At 39.7% G+C, this 23,159-nt stretch overlaps 2 protein-coding genes across 2 annotated transcripts in view; one reads left to right on the forward strand and one right to left on the reverse strand.

Moving 5' to 3' along the window:
* PDZK1 (PDZ domain containing 1) overlaps positions 1–16,148 on the forward strand; it is a 30,104-nt gene extending 13,956 nt beyond the window's left edge. Inside the window, exons 2-9 of the mRNA XM_004420573.3 lie at positions 979–1,190; positions 1,951–2,200; positions 3,937–4,073; positions 4,934–5,129; positions 7,715–7,911; positions 12,559–12,783; positions 13,459–13,749; positions 15,616–16,148. Of these exons, the coding sequence (XP_004420630.2) occupies positions 981–1,190; positions 1,951–2,200; positions 3,937–4,073; positions 4,934–5,129; positions 7,715–7,911; positions 12,559–12,783; positions 13,459–13,749; positions 15,616–15,669 (1,560 nt within the window). The 5' untranslated portion in view covers positions 979–980 and the 3' untranslated portion in view covers positions 15,670–16,148. The remainder of the gene's footprint in view (positions 1–978; positions 1,191–1,950; positions 2,201–3,936; positions 4,074–4,933; positions 5,130–7,714; positions 7,912–12,558; positions 12,784–13,458; positions 13,750–15,615) is intronic.
* A 535-nt stretch (positions 16,149–16,683) lies between these two features.
* The window catches only part of GPHRA (golgi pH regulator A), a 42,380-nt gene continuing 35,904 nt past the window's right edge, over positions 16,684–23,159 (reverse strand). Inside the window, exons 11-14 of the mRNA XM_004420575.3 lie at positions 20,538–20,633; positions 18,496–18,585; positions 17,473–17,538; positions 16,684–17,329 (exon numbers count right to left, since the gene is read on the reverse strand). Coding sequence (XP_004420632.1) covers positions 17,123–17,329; positions 17,473–17,538; positions 18,496–18,585; positions 20,538–20,633 — 459 coding nt within the window. The 3' untranslated portion in view covers positions 16,684–17,122. The remainder of the gene's footprint in view (positions 17,330–17,472; positions 17,539–18,495; positions 18,586–20,537; positions 20,634–23,159) is intronic.

Below are 23,159 nucleotides of genomic sequence, written 5' to 3' on the forward strand. Positions count from 1 at the left end.
GTTGGGGACACTGGCAGGAGTCTTCCTCTTAATACATGGATGCCAAAGCCCCAGCTGTTGGTTTTCACACTCGTCCTGTCCTCTTCCTGTGGCCCAGAACCTGGCTCCTACAGTGGAGCAACAAGAGGGGCAGGATGGATGGAAGTGGAAGTTGCCTCAGGAGGGAGAAACCTGACCTGGCCACAGAATCTTTTCTCTATTGTGCATCCCTACTCAGCTCTGACTAGAACTTCAGGGTCCTGGAAAACCACTTTTCTATAGCATCTGCAATGTATTGGGCCAGCTCTGAGGCCTGGCTTCTCTGTTTTTTAATTGTTTAGGGGTCTTCCTTGTCCTGTGCTACCTCACCTGACTCCTACTAATCCTTCAGGTCTTGGAAAAGTCATTCCTCCAGGAAGCCATTCTTAATTCTTTCCCACCCCATCACCTACTCCCCAGCCCCTGGTTATAGTCTCCCTTATCACTCTATTCTTCCCTGCAGATCATTCACCACGTGTTATTGTAAAACTGTTCTCACTGACATGAGAGGCAAGGTATGGGTCTGTCATGTCCACAGATTTATCCTCAGTGCCTAGAACTTGGCAGGCTCTTCAAATATTTAAATGAAAGTGGGCTTGTATTTTCCTAAAGTTTTTAGGTTTTTATTTGAGCTATTTAAAGTTTTTGTTTGACCTCACTTCTTTAGATCAGGGGACAAAGGGGAATTTGGTTTTGAAGCTATTGAAATGAAAGCATCTGTGTCCAGTACCCAGCCTTGTACATGGGTCTGAAACTCAAGTAAAAAGGTCATCCTTGGTGAGATAGGGCTGGAAATCTTAGCAAGTCCTGGGAAGTGGCCTCCTATACCCCAATGTGGCTACCCACACAGTGTAGATTTGTTGTGATCAGAAGAACAGAATTATAGGAGATGGAGGACAGTGTTCTCACTCCAATTAGATTTTCTTTCCCATGGATTTATCCATTTGTTTTTCATCACAGAAATGGCCTCCACCTTCAACCCCCGAGAATGTAAGCTGTCCAAACAAGAAGGACAAGCCTATGGCTTCTTCCTGCGAATTGAGAAGGACACTGATGGCCACCTGGTCCGGGTGATTGAGAAGGGTAGCCCAGCAGAGAAGGCTGGCCTCCAGGATGGAGACAGAGTTCTTAGGATCAATGGTGTCTTTGTGGACAAGGAAGAGCATATGCAGGTGAATGGGACGTTTGGGATTCTTCTTCCAGGATCATTTTAGCCCCTACATCTCTGCTGATTATAGCTTTTGGGGTCAGTGGAGCTTTCCTGGCTGCCAGTGGCAAGGCAGGACACCTTTATGGCTGTACTTTCTGCTGGCTAATCAAGTTTCCTACAATTAACCAAGAACTGTAAAAATTATTCCTAAATTTGATTGGTGTCAGGTCTAATATGCATTGCATGTTTGCTATGGAACTACGCTAGGCAATTTCATAGTCATTATTTTGTTAAATCCTCATCACAACCCATGAGGTACATATTACCATTTTATAGATGAGGAAGTGGAGGCTCAGATAACATAGCTTGTTAATATGTTCATGCAGGGAACATATGGAGTGTCTGACCTTACCCCAACTCTGCCTGCCTCCAAGTGGGTGGTCTTTTCACTACACCATGCTGTCTCCATAGACTCTGGAGGACCTATTGTGCTGGAGGGCAGCATTCACCCCTGGAAAGAACCAGTCCTTCTAGGGGTTCCCTGGGCTGGGGTGGGGCCACACTCTAGGTTCCAACAGTGCTAAAGGGCCAACCCAATCTGCATCTGGATCTCAGGAGGGCTGAGGTGGAGATGGCTGGGGCACTATTTGCTGACTATTTGGATGTCAGGGGTCAGCTATCAGAATCTCCAGGGCCAGATAATGAGCCGGCTAATGAGCATCCCTTATGGCGATTGATAGAGGGTTATTGGTTAAAGTTATCTTTTTCTTTCTTCCTCCTAGGTTGTGGATCTGGTCAGAAAGAGTGGGAATTCAGTGACTTTACTAGTTCTAGATGGGGATTCCTATGAGAAAGCCATGAAAAAGCAGGTAGACTTGAAGGAATTGGGTCAAAGTCAGAAGGAGCCAAGTTTGAATGATAAGAAACTGTCCCCTGTGATCAATGGAGAAGCACAGACTTGGACCCAGCCACGGCTCTGCTACCTGGTGAAGGAGGGGAGCAGCTATGGCTTCTCTCTGAAAACTGTCCAAGGTGAGCTTGAACGTGGGGTATGGATAACCAGCTTTGCAGAAGAAAGATATTATCAGTTAATGACTTCTTTAACTTTTTAGTTGCTATGGATATCCTACAGCAGCTTCTGTCTCTCTCCCTCCCTTCCTGGCCCTGTACAATTGTGCAACGAGCAATCAGGACATAGGACAGCAGCATGGGGGGCGTGAGGCAGTGGACACTCCTGTCCCCCAGTGTTTGTTAGGCTGAGCCTTTGAGGCCAGAGAGTTAGCGGGCTGATGCTTGTTATTCTTTTGTAGCTTCCTTAAGGTGAGGGTGGAGGAGAGAATGAGGAATACGAGCTGAGAAAAAGGAGGTTCTTCATAATAGCTACTTTTGAGTTGGAATGATCTCTCTTTTCATCTCTCAGAGTGCCCAGGTGTCATTCATTTATTCAACAAATTCTTGAGCACCTACTGAAGTGTCAGACACTGTTATAGTTGGTAAGGACACTGCAAAAATCCCCACCCTCTTGTGACATTTAAATAGTATTCTCAGCTGTGGCCAAGCCTCAACTATTCTGAGGTGCCTCCCTGACCTCTAGCCGAGAGGTACATAGTGATTTGAAAAACCTCAACCACCAGGAAGACTGGAAGTTCTGTTTCTAGAATTTCAGAGGTGCAGGCTGACTTGTGCTCAGTTGACCACGGTTCTGTAATGGTTTCTCTGGGATCGAGGTTGGAACCATGGGAGCTGTGTTAGTCTGCTGGTTCTACCTCCAGTGTTGCCTCTCCCATGTTCTTTCTGGTACTGGACAGGCACTGGGGGTAGGTCATAATTTGGTAAGTGATAAAGAGCAGACCAACAGTAAACATAAAATTGTTTCCAAGGCTCATTTAACCTGTAGCAAGAGATGTAAACTAGCTACAAGAGGTATTTCTCAATTTTGTCAGGTGGTGGTGAAGGGAAGCTTGGCATTTCTGAGAAGTCCATTATCAGTAAAATGGTAAAAAAATTATAATTCAGATTCTATTCATTTGGCCCTTGTGCTAATGTACACGGTGAATGGTTTAGGGTAGCTTTATGAAGAAAAATATTTTCTTCATGACAATTATATAGCAAAGTAACAGGAGAAATGTTAAATGTTTAAGGAAGCAGAATTTAAGTTACTGTTATTCCTTATAAATGATTTATCTAGGCATTATAAAGCAACCCTTTGCTAGAATGAAATATTAATATTTTGAAAGAATTGACAGCATTTCTTTAAGAACCACCTAAACCATACCACCTACTAATCCAGACTGATTGTATGTGTGTATGCTTTCCCCTCCCCCCTGGGCCTCTGTCCTCATTAGGCTGCAGGTTTATTGACTCCCTCGGTATGTGAGGGCTGGTGATAGTACTAATTAGAGAGGATAGAATGGAGCAGACGCCTTCTAACTCTACAAATGCAAAGAAAGGGAGAATGACAAAATGATGCAGCATGGACACGGTTTGGTACTTTCTGGTTCAAGACACCAGTGCCACCCGAGATTCCTTCTTTGAATTCAGTTGGGCTCAGAAATTCTATTCAAATCAACAAAAACCAACTGAGTAATGACTGTGTCAAGCTTTGTGCTAGAAGCTGTAATTGTAATTCTAGATCAGAAGCCAAAGTCTATTTGAGTTAGTCCTAAAACTAGAAGTTCTAATTTTACATTATTGGGAGAAAACTCTCTACTGTTGGACTTTCTGTGTAACGGAGTTGAAACACTTGTCCACCTCCTGCTCTCCTTCAGGTAAAAAGGGAGTGTACATGACTGATATAATACCTCAAGGTGTGGCTATGAAAGCTGGTGTCCTGGCTGATGATCACTTGATTGAAGTGAATGGAGAGAACGTAGAAGATGCCAGCCATGAGGAAGTGGTTGAAAAGGTATATCCCAAAGGGGTACTTTCCTTATCTTTCACTCTACTCTCAATGGAAGTGACAGCAAGATAGGAGTGATAGTTTATGACGGGAGGAATATAATGGTGGGAAGTTACCCCTTTGTATTAAGAGTGAACAGACTCACTAGTGGTGTAAGCAGTGTTAACATAGGGTTTTGGAGTAAAGACTTTGCCAGTTTTATATTATCTTGAAGAAAAGTATTCTAAAGAACCACTAACTTTATCTTTTGGATCTTATTCTTACCTGATTGGGAGCCCCCTCTGAATTTGTAATAAATTCAATGTTGAGCCAATGTTACTAAAATGTTTCAGTACTAGCTGGAAGATAACCAATGTGGCGATGAATATAGAGCTACACATGAGGAATATTGGAAGGCCTGTTACCCCAAATCTTTCGTCCCAGATGGTTCCATGACACACGGAAAACACTCTGAGGTTTTCCATTGAGGTCATATGGAACCTTGAAAATTGTCCAACCTTATCTTCTCTTGGTAGAATGATCTTTCTTTCAAAGTAGACCTTTATGTTCTTTTCTTTTCCAAACTCCTTTTCTAGCCTTCACCTAAGTACCTTTCTGGGTTTTCTGAATTCCAGCTATCACCTGAGTTCAGTTAGCATTTGTGTGGGTGAAGTCATACTTAACCAAGGGAAAAACAACAACTGTAGAAGTGGAGGTAGGTAAATACCAGTGAGGTGGTAGGAAATAGTATAACAGCTTAAACTCAGGCCTTACTTCCCATGTTTGCTGTTGAATCTACAGACTGCGCCTCTATAGAGACACTTTCCTATTTCCTAGCATCGTTCTTGGAGACTGATGTTGGTCCTCATCTGTGTGTGTTGTTGCAGGTGAAGAAGTCAGGAAGCCGTGTCATGTTCTTGCTGGTGGACAAGGAAACTGAGAAGCACCATAGTGAGCAGAAGATAAAATTCAAGAGAGAAACAGCCAGTTTGAAACTGCTACCCCACCAGCCCCGAGTTGTGGAGATGAAGAAGGGAAGCAATGGCTATGGTTTCTATCTGAGGGCAGGCCCAGAACAGAAAGGTAAGGCACTGGAGAGCAAAAAACTCGGCAGTCTGACCATCCAGTTCTTCATCCCAGTCTGACTCAAGTTCCATTAGGCCCCCAACTCCCCACCAGATGCATGAGGGGGGCAGTAAGAAACTAAAAAGCACAGCTGGGTCAGTTACCACGTCACATGGGGGCCTGACGATGGGCATCCCAAGGTTTCCGTACCAGAATGATAAGGCAGAATTTGGTATCTGAGCAGTAGTATGCTGGTAAATTGGATCTCTGAAAAAAAAAGCCCTAATTTGTAGTATTTGTTGACTTTTGTGGTGTAAATACTCCCACCACGTCTGATTCCAAGTTACCAGCATGATGTCACAGAATGCAAAGTTGATAAGTATTGCACAGAATTGGTTCTCATGAGCTGGTGTGAGCCAGCTCAGCACACCACTACATCTGAGGCAGAGGTGTGGGTTGGGATCTGGGACTCAAACAGAATTAGGAGTTTTTATGATTCCTTGTAACTCAGCAGGGAAAGAACTAAGCTCCTCCCAGGGAAGGTGAATACACAAAAGAAGGTGTAGCTTCAGGCCATGCAAACTGTTATTTACCCAGAAGTTGCTATTTTCTTCTCATTATATATGTTTATATTAATTCATCAAATTCTAATTTGGTTCATATTCTATAAAAACATCCTCAGGGCCTTTGAGAATATCAAGCTAATCAGACAGGAATTCTTCAATCAAGGAGGCTCCTATTTAATAGATAAGACACAAATGTCCATAACTTTAGTACATGGGTAGATGAAGTACTGTGGGAATTCAAGGTTATAACAAGCTTTTCTCACTAAAAAGGTACTGGAAGGACTCATAGTGGAGGGGGTGCTCGAGCTCAGGCATTGTAGTTTGAATAGAATTTGGACAAGTAGATGTAGTGGACACAAGGAAGGCCATCCCAGGAAGACAGGATTTGTGCAACCAAAGAAGGGAAACACAGGCACAGTTTGATAGGCGTGTAATGTGTAGTACAGGGCACCAAATTAGAAAGGTGGGTTGAAAAGAGATGATGAAGGAACTTTAATGCCAGGTTGAGGAGTTTGGATTTGGTTCTATAGTCAATTAAGAGTTAAAAGTTTTTTGAGCAGTGTGAGAGACAAGAAAAAATTAAGCCTACAGTGTCTTGGAGGGGTTTTACACATCTCAATTACTCCTAATAATTCTGCAAGAAGAACTGTTGAAATTGAGAGCTTGGAGAGGCTACAGTAATTATATAAGGTCAAATAGTTGCAGTATAACGGGGATCAAACTCAGGTCTGTTTAGTTCCAAAGCCCATGCTCAGGCTGTTGCACTGGAGAGTGACTTGGTCAGACATTGCATCAAGATGAATCTGAAGGCAGATCTGTATTGGAGAAGGCAAGGATTATGGACAGGGAGAGCAACTGGTAAGGTGCTGTAGTAGTTTAGATAGAATTCTAAACAGGAACTAATACAAACTGCATTTAGGGTAGAGGAAGTGTGGGACTAGAGAAGAGGATGTGTGTGAAATATTAAGGTAGCATCGAAGGACTTAGCAGTTGCTTAGATATGGGGAATAGATGCCGAGGAAGAATCAGGGCTAAATGGCAGTGACTCTGGGGGGACAGCACTCCCAATAACAGGTGACCAGAGGAGGGGCTTGGGATGGGGGAGATGGGCAAAGATGATTTTTTGTTTGCATTCATTACATTTGAGGGATCTATGGGATATCCGGTTGGAGATGTCCAGCAGCTAGCTGGAAAAGTGAAACCGGAGCTTGTCAAAATAGTGCGAGGGACAAAAAAAGTGTGTGAGGTCTGGAGTCACGTGGTAAAGGTAGTTCAAGTCAGGAAAAGAAGGCTAAAGACACATCCTTGAGGCATGCATACACAAATACCTTCACAATTGAATATAACCAATTGCTACTAAAATGACAGCATGGGCTTCCTAGGGTCTGAATTCTTTGGTTTTGTTCTTTATTCTTCCCTTCCCCCTTTATGGCTTAGCTTCTACATAAGATATACGGATACAAGGATGCCTGCTGACTTCCCGGGAACTTGCTGACCCTTAATGCTTAGCATGCTAATTTGTCAAGATTGAATTGTCAGATACTTTTAATATCAACATGATCCTTTTTTTTTTTTATAATTTTATTTATTTATTGATTTTTTCCCCCAAAGCCCCAGTAGATAGTTTATGTCATAGCTGCACATCCTTCTAGTTGCTGTATGTGGGACGCGGCCTCAGCATGGCCAGAGAAGCGGTGCATCGGTGTGCGCCCGGGATCCGAACCCAGGCTGCCAGCAGCAGAGTGCACGCACTTAACCGCTAAGCCACGGGGCCGGGCCTCAACATGATCCTTTTTTAAAAGACCCTTTTATTGTTAATGGCTGGGTTTGTTCCTGAAGTGAGTTCTGAGCTGGGAATAAGGCTGGATAGGGTACATACAGGCTTCCTGGGACCCCAGTAGGAGGGACAGTAGCTGTACTCAGCATGCCTTTTATAGCTATTTTATCAGGGCCTTGAGCTCTAGCAGAAATCCCAAGTTTGTTTGTTTTAGGGAGCTTTCTGATAATTTTATTTATTTTATTGGGGGCGGGGGATAGGTCAAGTCATCAAGGACATAGATTCCGGAAGTCCAGCAGAGGAGGCTGGCTTGAAGAACAATGATCTGGTAGTTGCTGTCAATGGCGAGTCTGTGGAATCCCTCGATCATGACAGTGTGGTGGAAATGATTAGAAAGGGTGGAGATCAGACTTCACTGTTGGTGGTGGACAAAGAGACAGACAACATATATAGACTGGTAAGTAATACAAGGCCACATATTCATGTGTTAAGATGTGATCCATTCACTCATGCCATCAAATTTTGGCTAAGTTACCACTTTGATCTTGAAATTAGAAGGGGCGTAACAATCATCATTAATGGTGAATTGAAGCTCAAATTGGTAGTGATAAGAGAATGCCAAGTGATACATAAGTTTTAAGTCCTTAGATTTGAGATTTTGAAAGAATATGCAGATATAACTGCAGAATTACTCTTGATGATTTGAGAAAAACCTATGGAGAACAGGACTGGAAAATGGCAGATGCAGACCTAACTTTCCCAAATAGGGAGCAATTGGATTTTAAACTATAGACCAGTAATTTCCACCAATCCCATGTAAAAGCCTAGAAAGGATTATTAAACAACTTGTAAGCCCTTAGCAAGGGAGTAGATACATGGATTCACCAAAACCAAGTTGTGTCAAACTAGCCTTATTTCCTCTCAACAACTCTTAATCGTAAAACCTATTATCTGCATGTTTTAAGGTTTTTATAATACTTTTATCTTATCACAAGAACTGAGGTTCAATCTAGCTTAACAGACATTTGAAGGCCTTCTAAGTATCACCTGCCTTGCTAAGTGTTGGTCACAAAGAAGAACAAAGTGTTCTATGTGATATATAATAATAGAAGCATCCAGAGGTACATAAGTGATACAGAGGCAGGAATGTTACAGGAGGTGGTAGTGGTATTAGCTTCTTTTTATAGATTAGGAAACTGAAGCTTCAAGAGATTAAGTAATTTGCTAAAGTCACCCAGTTTAGTAAAGACTGAAGCCAGTATTTGAACCCAAGTCCTTAGACTCTTACTTCATTATACCATATTCCCTCTTAGCACAACATTCTGATTAGATATTTCAAGATATGTGTGTAAAGAAGATTAAAGAGTGAACTGGATGATAGAAAAATTAATGGGTTTTTAGTTAGTTGAACAACCATACCTAAAGAATACTTGATATTGGAACAACCTCAACCTGAACAGACGTCTCTAATGGCATGCTACTTGTTCCTATCCTAAGCTAGTTTATTACCAAATTTGGATGGAGACATGGAAAACATATTTAACATACTTAATCATACAGATGACTTAATGTGCTGATGGATAATTAATTTACTATAGAGTATAATTAATATTTAAAATATCTAGTCAGGATAGAAAGAATAGTGAAAACTAGTAAGTTTAAGTTTAAACAGGAATAAATTTTAAGTACTACTTTAACTTAAAAATAAATTGTATGAGGGCCCAGCCCCATGGCTTAGCAGTTAAGTGTGTGTGCTCCGCTACTGGCAGCCTGGGTTCGGATCCCGGGCGTGCACCGATGCACCACTTCTCCGGCCATGCTGAGGCCGCGTCCCACATACAGCAACTAGGATATGCAACTATGACATACAACTATCTACTGAGGCTTTGGGGGAAAAAAGGAGGAGGATTGGCAATAGATGTTAGCTCAGAGCTGGTCTTCCTCAGCAAAAAGAGGGGCATTAGCATGGATGTTAGCTCAGGGCTGATCTTCCTCACAAAAAAAAAAAGAAAAAAAATAATAAATTGTATGAATACCAAATGTGAGACCTGATTTGACGACTATAGAAAAAGACCAGGAACTTGATGATACTCTCTATGTAGCTGCCCCCACCCAAAAGAGGCAAATTTAAAGTTACATTAGTTGACACTTGGCTTTTGCAGATGATCGTATTACTGTACTGAGTTGGTCAGACCAGACTTTAAATAAGTAGGAATGTAATCTTGGGCACATTACCCTCTCTGTGCCTCAGTTTCCTTAGTTCTAAGATGGGGGTAACTACTGTGTAGGGTAGCTATGAGGGTTAAATGAGTTAATATTTAGAGCAGTCAGGATAATGCTTGGCACATATAAATGTTATGTTTGTTAAATCAATATTGAGTCCAGTTCTGAGAACTTCACTTTAGGAAGGCCAGTGACAAGAAAGGTAACTAGGGCAGAGGTTTTAGAAGACACCATATGAGTATTTAGCTTGAACAAGCATAGATTTTGGAGAAGAAAGGAGAACATCTTTAAGAATTTGATAGGCTAAGTGGTAACTATGTTAGGTGATGGATGTGTTAATGCACTTGATTGTGGTAATCATTTCACAATGCATGTGTATATCAAATCATCACGTTGTACACCTTGAATATATATACTTTTTTTTTTTTTGGTGAGGAAGATTAGTCCTGAGCTAACATCTGTTGCCAATCCTCTTTTTGCTGAGGAAGATTGGCCCTGGGCTAGCATCCGTGCCCATCTTCCTCTACTTTTTATATGTGGCATGCCTGCCACAGCATGGCTTGACAAGCGGTAGGTCTGTGCCTGGGATCCAAACCTGCTGACCCCGGGCTGCCAAAGCAGAGCACACGAACTTAATGACTATGTCAGTGGGCCGGCCCCTAAATATATATACTTTTATTTGTCAATCATACCTCAATAAAGCTGGAAAAAATATATGAAACAAAAATTGACACAACTAAAGGGAGAAATATTTCTACGATAATGGGTGGAGACTTCAATATTGCACTCTCAATAACAGAACAACCAGACAGAAGACAAGTAAGGAACTAGAGGACTTGAATAACACAACACAATAAAACAACTAGATCTAGCAGACGTACACATAACACTCTACCCAACAACAGAATACACATTCTTTTCAAGTGAACCCGGGACATTCTCCAGGATAGACCATATGTTAGGCCACAAATTAAGTCACAATAGCCAAAAGATAGAATCAACCCAAGTGTCCACTGACAGATGAATGGATTAAAAAAAAATGTGATACACACACATATATAATACAAGAATTTGAAAGGTTATTACATGTGAGAAGGAGTAGACGTATTTTTGAGGTGTTCTATGGGGCATAGCTTGACCAAACAGAGAAGCTATAGGGAGCTGGCTTTTGGCTTAAGGAGAACCAGCTGCCAGGAACAAGAGGAGCCAATTCTGCAGAGTGGTGAGCTCTCGGCTGGTGAAAAAGGTCAAACAGAAGTCAAGTTACTGCTCTGACTGCTGTAAAGGGGACTCTGGCATTGAGTCCTTTCCAACTCCTCCTGATCTTATGATAGAATGATTAAACTATAACTTTTATGTTTTGGTTAATATAAAAGAGAACTTTGATCTAAAAAGATGCCTGCTGCATCTTCTTCCTCCCTCTTACCCCACCCCCCAAACTAAGTTCCCATAGGTCGGTGGGGGGGAAGGGTTGGATCTTTGAGATTTATCAGTGAATAAAACAAACACCTGTAATAGTTCCTGGCACATACTAGACACCCAAATATTTGCATGAAGAATGAATAAAAACTCATTAAGTGTTTAATGTTACTGTACTTTGCCTCAAGATCGGCTGCTACTGTCAGATACAGTTGATTTGTTTGTGTAATGCTGTCAGAGGTATTTTTGCATGTAATGAGTCACTTGGATAATTTTCCACATTTTAAAGAGAGAAAGAAATGTGGCACATTTGCAAGTATATCACCAAAAGGTCTCAAGTTAGTTGAATTGGGTAACTAGGAGGTTCTGTGCTGCTGCTACTCTCGTTTAGAAAGGAAGATGTGGTCTTGTGGTTAGTAAGGCAGAGGATAACCAGAGGACCCCAAATCTAATTTTAGCCAGGCTGCTGAACAGTATGATTTGGGACACAGCACACATTGTACTCACCTTCAATTGCTTGCTTTTCTACTCATTGCCTAACAAATGTCCTGGACACTTATGGGCAGCAATTTAACTTCTGATCCAGGATCTTACCATACCCCAAATCTACCTTTTTAACCCTCTCAACTAAAACCCATAGCCAGCTAAACTCTTAATTCTATAAAAAAAATCAGTCATATGTTTCTTGTTCTATGCCTCTTCTGTATTTAAGACCATCCGTCTTCACATGGATGGTCTGGGAGTTGAGATGGATTAGAAGTATTTAAAGATGGTCAGGAGTTTAGCATAACAGAAGTGTCAGCTAATGGTTACAACAATAAATAGTAAAATAGAGTACAACAGATCACAGGACTGGAAGGGGAGTGGGAAAAGCAAGTAGCAAATGATTGGAATTAACTTCTGTTACCATATGTAACCATCTGATAGCCACCACCCTCTTCCCCTTCCCCCCAATTAATTACTGTGTGTACTTCAGATAGTGACAAAAATAGTCTTGTGTTTCGCTTTCTCTACTGTGTTGAAGGAACTCTGAAGACCATCTTACTGAAGGGGAAGGGCCAGATGAACCTACTTTGCATGAGATACTAGGCAAGTCACTCAATGTGTGTAATCTCTCAACAGGGAGATGGCCTATGGTTGTTCAGTGACTTGCTCACTATCACAGAGTCAGAAGAAACTAGCAATTCTGTTAGACTCATTTTTGTAAAACATACTGTATTGCTTTTATTTTAAGTATATTGCATGGGTTTACATGTTTATACACATTACTCCATAACCACGCTCAATCTTCCTTTATACCTTTTCTGGTTGGGGTAGTAGAGAAATTTTACAGCCCACAATCAGATGTATCTGGAAGAGAAGTGGAACATGTATGACACCTTGTAAATTAAACCAGCATGTTTAATAAAGTGTAACTACTCATACCTAAAATTAATGGGTTTTTTTCCTTTCCTTTCAAAAGGCTCATTTTTCTCCATTTCTCTACTATCAAAGTCAAGAACTGCCTAATGGTTCTGTCAAGGAGGCTCCGGCTCCTACTCCTGCTCCTCTGGAGATCTCAAGTCTGGATACCACAGAGGAAGTAGGAGATTATAAACCTAAACTCTGCAGTCTGGTTAAAGGTGAAAATGGCTATGGCTTTCACTTAAATGAGATTCGGGGTCGGCCAGGCTCATTCATCAAAGAGGTATGGTAATCTGGTTCCAGCAGCCCAATGAACACAGACACAATTAGGAGAATCTCAGTTTCTCCCACCTATTGATGGCTTAGTAAAAAGGTTACATTGAAGGCCTACATTGAGGGTCTCACCTGGGTTCAAATAAATGCTGTCATGGTCCCATACCCTTTAGATAGCTACTAGTACATCTTAAGCTCACATCTTTTGTTTCTTAAAGATCTGTTCCACCTAATTGTCTCTTTTGATACTTTCAAATCAAATAAACACAGTGAGTTGACATGACTATAGCTGACAATATCAACTCTGACTGGGAGTGATACTTGTTTGCTTCTGTGCATTTGGCCTAATGCCCTTATCCTGTGGGGACTGACAGTGAGAAGACTATCCCTAGAGCTCTCAAGTTGGGAATGAAGAAGGGGGACTTATGAAATCTAATGCCTTCAACCCAGAAGACATACAATATGATAGTCAACCACTGTAACACTATTCATTTGAGTATTGAAGTTGTTGCTTTCATAAGCAGAAAAGCATTAGAGCGCCTTTCTTAACTTCTGTACCTCAAGAAGAAATAATAACATGGTTAAGAATAAAATTTCAAACTCCTCATCTCTCCTCTGAAGGGAAGCTAGTCTAACATTCCCTTATCCACGTTTGGAAGTGATAACTGAGAACCTCTATTCACAGGTACAGAAGGGTGGCCCTGCCGACCTGGCTGGGCTGGAGGATGAGGATGTCATCATCGAAGTGGATGGTGTTAATGTGCTGGATGAACCCTATGAGAAGGTGGTGGACAGAATCCAGAGCAGTGGAAAGAACGTCACGCTCTTAGCCTGTGGAAGGAAAGCCTACGATTATTTCCAGGCTGAGAAAATCCCTATTGTTTCCTCCATGGCTGATCCACAGGACGCCCCCTCTGATTCCAAAGAGGGAACACTGGCGGAGTCAGAGCAGGACTCACACATGGCAAAAGAACGAGTGAGTGCTGACACGTTTCTGTTAGTAACCTAACTTACCAGAGTACGGTCAAGTCCTTAATGAGTGTGCCTCATGTCCATGTTTACCACAGATTTCCTAAAATACTAGAAAATTACAATGTAAAGATAACTAGCAAATCAAGTTATCAAGGAGGAGAGGAAGTAGTATAAGGATGACAAATTTCTTATTTTTCATAGCATGGAGTTGACAGTAACTGTCTAGAGTTGATAGATCAAGAAATAACAGATGAAGTTTATCAAAATTATAATGGCAACCACGAGAAGAACCTGAATCAAACTATCTACATAGAAATTCTAGTTCTGCCACTTGTCATCTGCCAAAACTTGCCTTGGGCAAATGGATTTAGTCTCTCTGTGCCTCAGTTTCTCCACCTATAAAGCAAGGATAATTTGTAGGATTGTTATCAGGATTACATTAACTAAGACTATTAAAGTGCTTTGAACAGTGCCTAGTTCACAGTAAGTGTGAAAATGAATGGTGGTGGTTACAGACAGTATTGTTTTTAAAATAACTGGCAGGTATTAGAGTTTTATTACTGGGAAAGAGTAAGCATTATTCTGTATATATTTGGATTGGATAAATTTCTTGGTCTCAGTTTTATATTTTTGTCCAATTTCTTTTCATAGATGAACTTGAGGTCTAAAAGAGAACTGACCTATCCAAGTTCATAAAGGAAATATATAGCAAAACTAAGACTCTAACAGTTTTATATTCTTCTTCTTTCCATTACATTTAATTCTACTGATTGGTAATATAAATAACAAATACTAATTTTTAATGACTACACAGTATCTTAGTCCATTTGGGCTGCTATAACAAAATACTATAGACTGAGTGGCTTATAAACAACAAACATTTCTCACAGTTCTGGAGATTTGGTGTCTGGTGAAGGCCCTCTTTGGGGTTGCAGGCTGCTGACTTCTCCGTGTCCTCACATGGTTAGAAAGTGCTAGAGAACTCTGGGAGACCTCTTTTATATGGGCACTAATCCCAATCATGAGGGCTTTGCCCTCATAAGCTTATCACCTCCCAATAGCCCTACCTCCTAATACCATTACCTTCAACATGAATTTTGGGGACATGCAAATATTCAGAGCCAGTCCTGGTGGTTCTAGTGGTTAAGATTCAGTGCTCTCACCGCCGTGGTCTGGGTTTGTTTCCGGGTTAGAGAACTACACCACCCGTCTGACCACCCGTCTGTCATACTGTGGAGGCTGCATGTTGCTGTGATGCTGAAAGCTATGCCACTGGTATTTGAAATACCAGCAGGGTCACCAAAGTGGACAGGTTTCAGCAAAGCTTCCAGACTAAGACAGACTAGGAAGAAGGACCTGGCCACCCACTTCTGAAAATCTGGCCATGAAAATCCTACGAATAGCAGCGAAGCATTGTCTGATATGGTGCCAGAAAGTGAGAAGATGGTGCAAAAAGACCAGGCAGGGTTCTGCTCTGCTATATACAAGGTCACTGGGAGTCAGAATTGACTCGATGGCACCAAGAACAACAACAAATATTCAGACCATAGCACACAACAGCCATTGACCTTGTATTCTGGATTGCTTAACAAAGAAAGTATTCTAGTTGTCTTTAAAAATTCTGTATCATCTCCACAGGAAGTCAATTATAGTACTATGCTAGCTTTATAGAAAAGAAATATACATAGACATTAAGAAACTTAGTGTCAAACAGCAAGCTGAAAATAAAACCAAGTGTAGAATTCAGGTCACCTGCCTTCTAGTGAGTGACTCTACCCTCTGACTTAAGTCCTGCAACTCTAGAATAGATCAGCCATCTCCTGATGTTCACACTCTACCACTTACAGATCTTCTGTTTTCTTTTGCATAGGCTGACAGTACCGCTTCTCATTCTTCTTCTAATTCTGAAGATACGGAGTTGTGATGAGAATAAATAATGGCTTTGGCTGATAGCTGTTTCTGGGTATTTAATAGGAATCTTTTCCCAAGGAATGAGCTGCTGCCCATGTACTGTCTCTATTAGAAGAGAACTCCTCTGGAAGCCAGTTCATTGCGTGTGATTGTCTTAGGGGCAGCTATGGCACATGGCTTATTTATGGTCAACTTAGGAAAAGTTAAGGCAGGAGCCAGATTCTTTTCATGTGATCTCTTTCAAGCTTCAACTTACCTATATTTCTCTGTATGATGATATCTCTTGCTTCTACAGGCTCCTTGAGCACCAAAGATGATTCATAAATCTGTATATGTGAGAGCTGCTAATTGAAGTATCTGAGCATATAAGACTATTAAAATTATGCTTTTGTAAGAATGTTGCTGTTGCTAAAATAAATACCATTAAAAATGCCTTTTGAGTATGCTTGAAGCTTCCTTGTTAGCTGACATAAACCTTAATCATGCTTCTGTTTTCGGTAAACTTTTTATGCTTTAACCTTCATTTTGCCTCTAGAAATCCAAAACACAATAAAATTCAGAATAAGATCTTAGTAATAAAAAGAGACTTCCTGGTAATAAAATTTAAGATTTTCTTAAATTGCATTTCTGAGTATTCTACAAATTTTCCAACATCTTCTTTCTACAGATGAAGTAATTGACTCCCAGGATGGGCAAGTGACTTTTTCTAGTTAACTGTTATTCATTGTTTTACCCCTCAGTATGAGGGGCAGATGGAAAGAAAAAAATGAGACATCACTGAATTGAATGTATTCACTCTTAAATAATACTAAGTTAAAAGGAAATCAAGAAAAATGACTTACTTCAAGTCTCTCTTGGTATAGGCTCTATTTCAGTTGCACACCATCCCTTCCCCAGAAAAAACAGATAACCTCTTGGTTATTTTAATGACGCCAGGGTTGGGGGCAGGGGGTGGGACGCCAACTCACGTTAGACCACACAAGCATAATACCAAGCTATCCTTGATAAAATGAAGCCAAGGCCAAAGTGTTACAATCTCTGATTTTAATGACAGACAATCTCAAGGGAAAGCCATAACCTTCTGCATGTGAACCTTGACTTAAACAGAAATTCTATGTGTTTGGCCCAGCTACCTTATACTTCTCTTACCCCAGAGTTCCAGTGTATTTTTCCCCCAATTTCTTGGCTCTTTTCCACTCCCCCCCCCAACACTGCACCAGCCTTAAACCACACAGGATGCTCTTGGCTGAGTACTAGCTCGAGTTACTTTGCTCTCTCACATTCTAGCTGATGCTACTCATGATCACAGTATCACCGGAGGAGGAAGGTATAAACCGGAGGTTGAACATGCTACCACAGCCTTTTGTTCATTTAAAAAATGTTAGGCCCTGGTGCCCTCCATTTTTTCCCTTTAATATCCAAATCCTGAAACCACTAGCTTACAGCAGTCTGTAATAAGCATGAGTTCAAGGTGCCATATGCTTCTCTGGTGCCTGTTTGTGAGCCAAATAGAGGAACAGTATGCTGGAGAGAGCACTGACCAGGAAGATCACATCAAACCAACGGTGATAGAAGTTGAACTGCAGTTCTCCAAGGACTTCGGTGATTATGGTGCGGTATTCTAGAGGCATGCTCATTCGGATCAGCAGTACAGAGGACACAAAGTACATGCCCTGTAAGTCAAACAAATTAATCCAGAAGTCACTTTGAATGTAGTGAGGGACAGGTCAAAGGAAAGTGTTAAAATATTTAAACGTATAAAACACATTCCTGGTATTTTGCAGCTGTAAACATAAAGCTAGTTCATTAAACTTACCATTATCTGTGCTAATAGCAGGACAATGACATTGGAGGACTTACTGCTGGAGATGGCATAAAAGAACTGTCAAAAAAGAGAGGAGAGATGAATTTATACAGTACTGCTAGATTCCTGTGTCAAGAACATTAAGTAGCATGGTTAACATTTAATTAACTGTCTCTTCCATGCCACAATCCTGTATAGAATAATTTATATGATTATATGATTCTTTATAGAAAGAAGAGACTTAGACTGCCGAAACAGGATCCAGTTATAGTTTTCCCATAGGGATAGTTGGTGGTTTTAAGTATTACATATAACATGAAAGGATTCTGAGGGCTGTCAAACTTTTCAGAAACTATGTCAAACATATGACTTTGACATCACTATAAAACATTAAAACAGATTACTCCAGGCCACTCCAAGCCCTTGTAATTGTTACTAGGCTCCTGAGCTCTTTCCATTGTGCTAGATGCCTGGAGATCCCTTCTTTTTCCCTTCCAACCTCTTCTGTCCTTTCATTTAAACAACTCTTGGATCTGGAAATTCCTACCTTTTCTACGAGAGAGGACTCATCTTCCACCTCCATGAAGCCTTCCTATGTTGATCAGAAAACAGCTAAACATTCTGCTTCTCCTACTTCTATATCCTCCTTACAAGTGACTCTCATAGTTATTTTTCTAACCTCAAATACCTATCTCATTCATTCATTCCAAGTATCTGCTGAGTATCTACCATGTGCCGGGTTCTGTTCTAGATGCTGGTGACATATCAGTGAACAAAACAAACAGTGATCTAATTCTATGACCTTTGGTAAATATATTTATCTGATTGGTATATGATGTAAATAGATCATCATCAATTTATGTATTTAACTTTTCTTTTATTCTGTTGTATAAATATCTGTCTGACTTTTAAATATTTGTGACTGTTGTTTAAGATCTCCAGAAGGCAGAAATCTTAGTTAGGTAAAATTATCTCATGGTGCCACACATAATTAAACAAATAATAAGTACGTTTTAACTCTGTGATACAATATACCTTGGTAAGAGTGATCAGCAATCCTCGGATTGATGTGACAATGATTATTCCAACCAGAATGAAGGAAATGTGTTGGGACCAGAACTTCACCTGTGACCATAATAGGAAAAAAAATATGTTAAATCTCTGTTCAGAGAGATGTGAAGGCTAAGAAGATGCATTCTGATTGCCTGTGACTGTGAGATGGAACTTCATTAGGCCCTACCTGATTTTTAAAAATTTTTTAGGGCAAGAGGAAAATGAGTAAATGGCGACTGAAACACCGATAGGAAGACTGCAGTGGGTATCTTAATCAGCAGACCTAATCAAGACTTAAGGACAGAAGAAAGCAAGCGCAGTGAAGGGATGAAAATAACACTAATAAATCAGAAAAGCTAGTGATATAGCTTCAATGTGCTAAGTAAAAAACACAAATTAAAAGGAAACTAAATAGCAGCTTGATTATTATTTTTTTTTGGTGAGGAAGATCGGCCCTGAGCTAATATCCTTTGCTAATCCTCCTCTTTTTGCTGAGAAAGATTAGCCCTGAGCTAACACCTGTGCCCACCTTCCTCTATTTTGTATGTGGGACGCCGCCACAGCATGGCTTGATGAGGGGTGCATAGGTCTGTGCTCAGGATTCGAACCTGTGAACGCTGGGCCGCCAAAGTGGAGTGCGCGAACTTAACCACTATGTCACTGGGCCGGCCAGTAGCTTATTTTTAATATTTGTGAATGACAGTCCTCTGATCACCCAAAGCTTTAAGGATTTTTTCTTTTTATAATAAAAGAATATATAGGCATTCTCAGCTATGGTCTAGGAAATAGGTGACCTTCATTTGAACCACATGCTGATGCCTTTTTCTCCCGTGGGACTGCTTAATAGTGAGAGGCAGCTTTGCAACCTTGTGCTTGATTCAGGTCTGAGAAGCATCTGAGGGGGGAGCTGTTATTACTAACATCTAACAGATGTTATTTAGAATTATGAAATATAGAGTATATAGATGAATTATAGATGGAATATATATACATACACAGCAACTAAATAGCCTCAGAAAGTACTGGTAAGAAAGAGCATTTCTAAAAATTCAGCCCAGGAAAAAATTTAAAAGAGGAAAACACACATGCAAGAAGAGTGAAGTATCCTTTACAGTATAATTTATATACCACTTGAAGGATAGATACCATGTTCCTTTACATGAAAAAGGATACGCTATTGATCTATCATCAAAAAACACGTGCTCTGAGCTGTTTCTCAAGGACTGGAGCTCAATTTGCTCTGGTTCATTTTCATTTTATCTAGCTACCAGAAGCATGTCCAGCTGAGATGGAGGGCTAGCGGGTAGCATGCAGTCTGTGGCAAGAATCATAGCACAGCTAAATGGCCCTCAGGGGACTAATAACATGACAATGATCTTATTAACAAAGTGCTAATCAGCCAGAATCATTCGCCATATATATACCTATAAAATATACTATTCTACAAATAAAGACATTAAACGTAAATCGGACAAGAGTGTGTTTCATGACAGTGGTGTTATAAAACAAGTAGAGAGATGATTTAAAAAAATTTGTCCACAGGTTACAGTAACCATGTTGAGCTCAAAGTCCACATTAACTAAATTATAAAGATAATTTTTTACAGCAGAAATCATTTCAGTTCTAACACGGAACACTAATTAGTAGTTAATTTTCTACCAGAGGAATCAAAGGTGAGTTGTGTCTTTGAAGATCTCATCAAGTATCTCAGAGAGAAGTATCTGAATATTGGGTGGGGAGAGACTGGTGTAGCTGGCTACAGAGAAGCAGAGGAGGAACTACAGAAATAATCAGCATCTTTGACAATAATAAGTACCAGTCATGACTTACAGTTTTATGCCCTTTACAAATTTGCGATATGAATATGTCAAAATATACAAAGGATAGTGGGAAGAACAAAAGCAGAATCAAGTACCTATGGTAAGGAATTAGAATCTTAACAACTGTAATTTATAGAAGATAAAATAGAAGAAACATAACAACAAAAGAAACACAACAAACCAGGATCTTCACACAACTCTTACATCAAATTGGATCCCCAGATAATTCACAGTGATCTCAATGCCTCTCGTGACTGGATCAGTTTTCCCAACTCGGTCAAAAACGATATTGATGGTTGCCTGCAGAGACACAGACCTTCACATTAGAGCACAACAGTAGTTATTTACTATTTCAAAAAGTGGTTCAAAATAATGAATTAATCACTACAACATATCTTATAGGTGGATGTTCCTAAAAATGCAATTCTACTCTCAATCCAAATCATATATAAGAAATCTATTTTGGCCATTCACATATAGGCAAACAAAAGTCCCTATCTACCCAATATTTCTTTTCTATAAAGAGTCAAGGGGAATAAGGCTATGGCATATACATCTTAATTTATCAGGAGCCAGAAAGGTAACATTGTGATAGACGAAGTCAGAGTAACAGAATCAAGGAATTCCAAGGTCATTCCCTGTGGTTATTTCTGAATGCTCTAAGAGCAATCATTAAAATAAGAAAAAGAGTTATAGCTAACAAGCCAGTTATAGTTAGTCATGTTAGTTAGCTAACAAGTTATAGCCAGCTTGTTAGTTATAGCCAACAAAAGAGATCAAATGGAATTAAGAAAAATATCCAATTAATCCAAAAGGCAGCAGAAAAAAAGGAAAAAGGAAGACAGAACAAATCGGACAAATAAAAAGAAAATAGCAACGTGGTTGTTTTAAACCCAACCCAACCATATCAATAATCACATTAAATGTAAACGGTCTAAACCAGGGATTGGCAAACTCTGCCATTGTAGTGTGATGGTAGCCACAGACAATATGTAGATGAATGGGCTTGACTGTGTTCCAAAACTTTATTTACAAAAGCAACTGGTGGCTGGATTTGGCCTGTAGGCTGCAGATGGCTGGCTCCTGGTCTAATCACGCCAATTAAATGGCAGAGACCGTAAGACTGGATAAAAAAGCAAGACCCGACTATATGTTGCTTACAAGAAACCCACTTTAAACATAAAGATACAAATAGGTTAAAAGTAAAAGAATGGAAAAAGATATATGAGGCTAATACTAATCAAAAGAAAGCTGGAATGTCTATATTATCATCAGATAAAGTAGATTTCATAGAAAAAAATATTGCCAGGGATTAAAAGAGTTATTTTATAATGATAAAAGGATCATTTCAACAAGGGGTACATAATGACCCTAAATGTGTATGTACCTAATAGCAGAGCTTTAAAATACATGAAGTAAAAACTGATAGAACTAAAAAAAGGCAATAAATAAATCCACAGCAACAGTTGGAAATTTCAATACCCTTCTCTAATAATTGATAAGCAGTCAGAAAATCAGTAAAGATATAGAAAACCTTAACAATACTGTCAACAAACTTGACCTAATTGACATTTATAGAACAATCCTGCCAAGAAGAGCAGAATACACATTCTACTCAACTGCACATGGAACATTAAGCATGGTTGACCATATTCTGGGTCAGAAAACAGGTCTCAATAAATTAAAAAATACTCAAATCATACAAAGTATGTTTTTACATCACATGGAATTAGAAATCAATTATAGAATGATATTTGAAAGATCCCCAAATATTTTATAACATACTTCTAAAAAACTCATGAGTCAAAGAAGAAATCAAAAGGGAAATTAGAAAGCATTTTGAACTGAATGAAAATAAAAATACCACATATCAAGAAGGTTGCATTTCGTGAGATGGAACTAAAACAGTGCTTAGCAAGAAATTTATAGCATTAAAACATCTATATTAAAAAAAGTTTTGAATCAATGATCTTAGCTTCCACTTTAATAAATTAGAAAAAGAAGATCCAAAATAAACAGAAGAAGAGAAATAATAAAGATCAGAGGAGAAATCAATGAGATAGAAAGCAGGAAAACAACAGAGAAAATCAATTAACTCAAAAGCTGGTTCTTTGAAAATTTCAATAAAATTGATAAACCTCTATTTTAAACTGATCAGAAAAAAAAGAGAAGACAAAAATGACCAATATTGAGAATGAGAGAGATACCACTTCACATTCACCAGGACAAGTATAATCAAAAAGACAGATAAGAAGTGTTGGTGAGGATGTGGAGAAACTGGAATCGTCACACACTGCTGGTGGGAATGTAAACTGGTGCAGCTGCTTTGGAAAACATCCTGGCAGTTTGGCAGTTCATCAAAAGGTTATATAGATAGGTAACATTTGACCCAGCAATTCTACTCCTATAGGTATATACCTAAGAAAAATAAAAACATACATCCACATAAAAACTTATAGATGAATGTTCACGTCCACATAAAAACTTATACATGAATGTTCACAACAGCATTATTTACAATGGCCAAAAAGTGGAAACAACCTAAATGACCACCAATTGATGAAGGGATAAATAAAATCTAGTATATCCATATAATGGAATAAATATCATTCAGCCATAAAAAGGAATGAAGTATTGATAGATGCTACAACATATAGAAACCTTGAAAACATTGTGCTAAGTGGCCAATCACAAAAGACCACTTATTGTACGATTCCATTTATATGAAATGTCCAGAATATGGAAATCTATAGAGACAGAAAGTAGGTTAGTGGTTGCCTAAGACTGGGGAGGGGGGATTGGGGGAAAATAAGGAATGACTGCTAA

Source organism: Ceratotherium simum, chromosome 2, assembly GCF_057802395.1.
Source record: "Ceratotherium simum simum isolate JZ-2026a chromosome 2, ASM5780239v1, whole genome shotgun sequence".
Classification (NCBI taxonomy): Eukaryota; Metazoa; Chordata; class Mammalia; order Perissodactyla; family Rhinocerotidae; genus Ceratotherium; species Ceratotherium simum.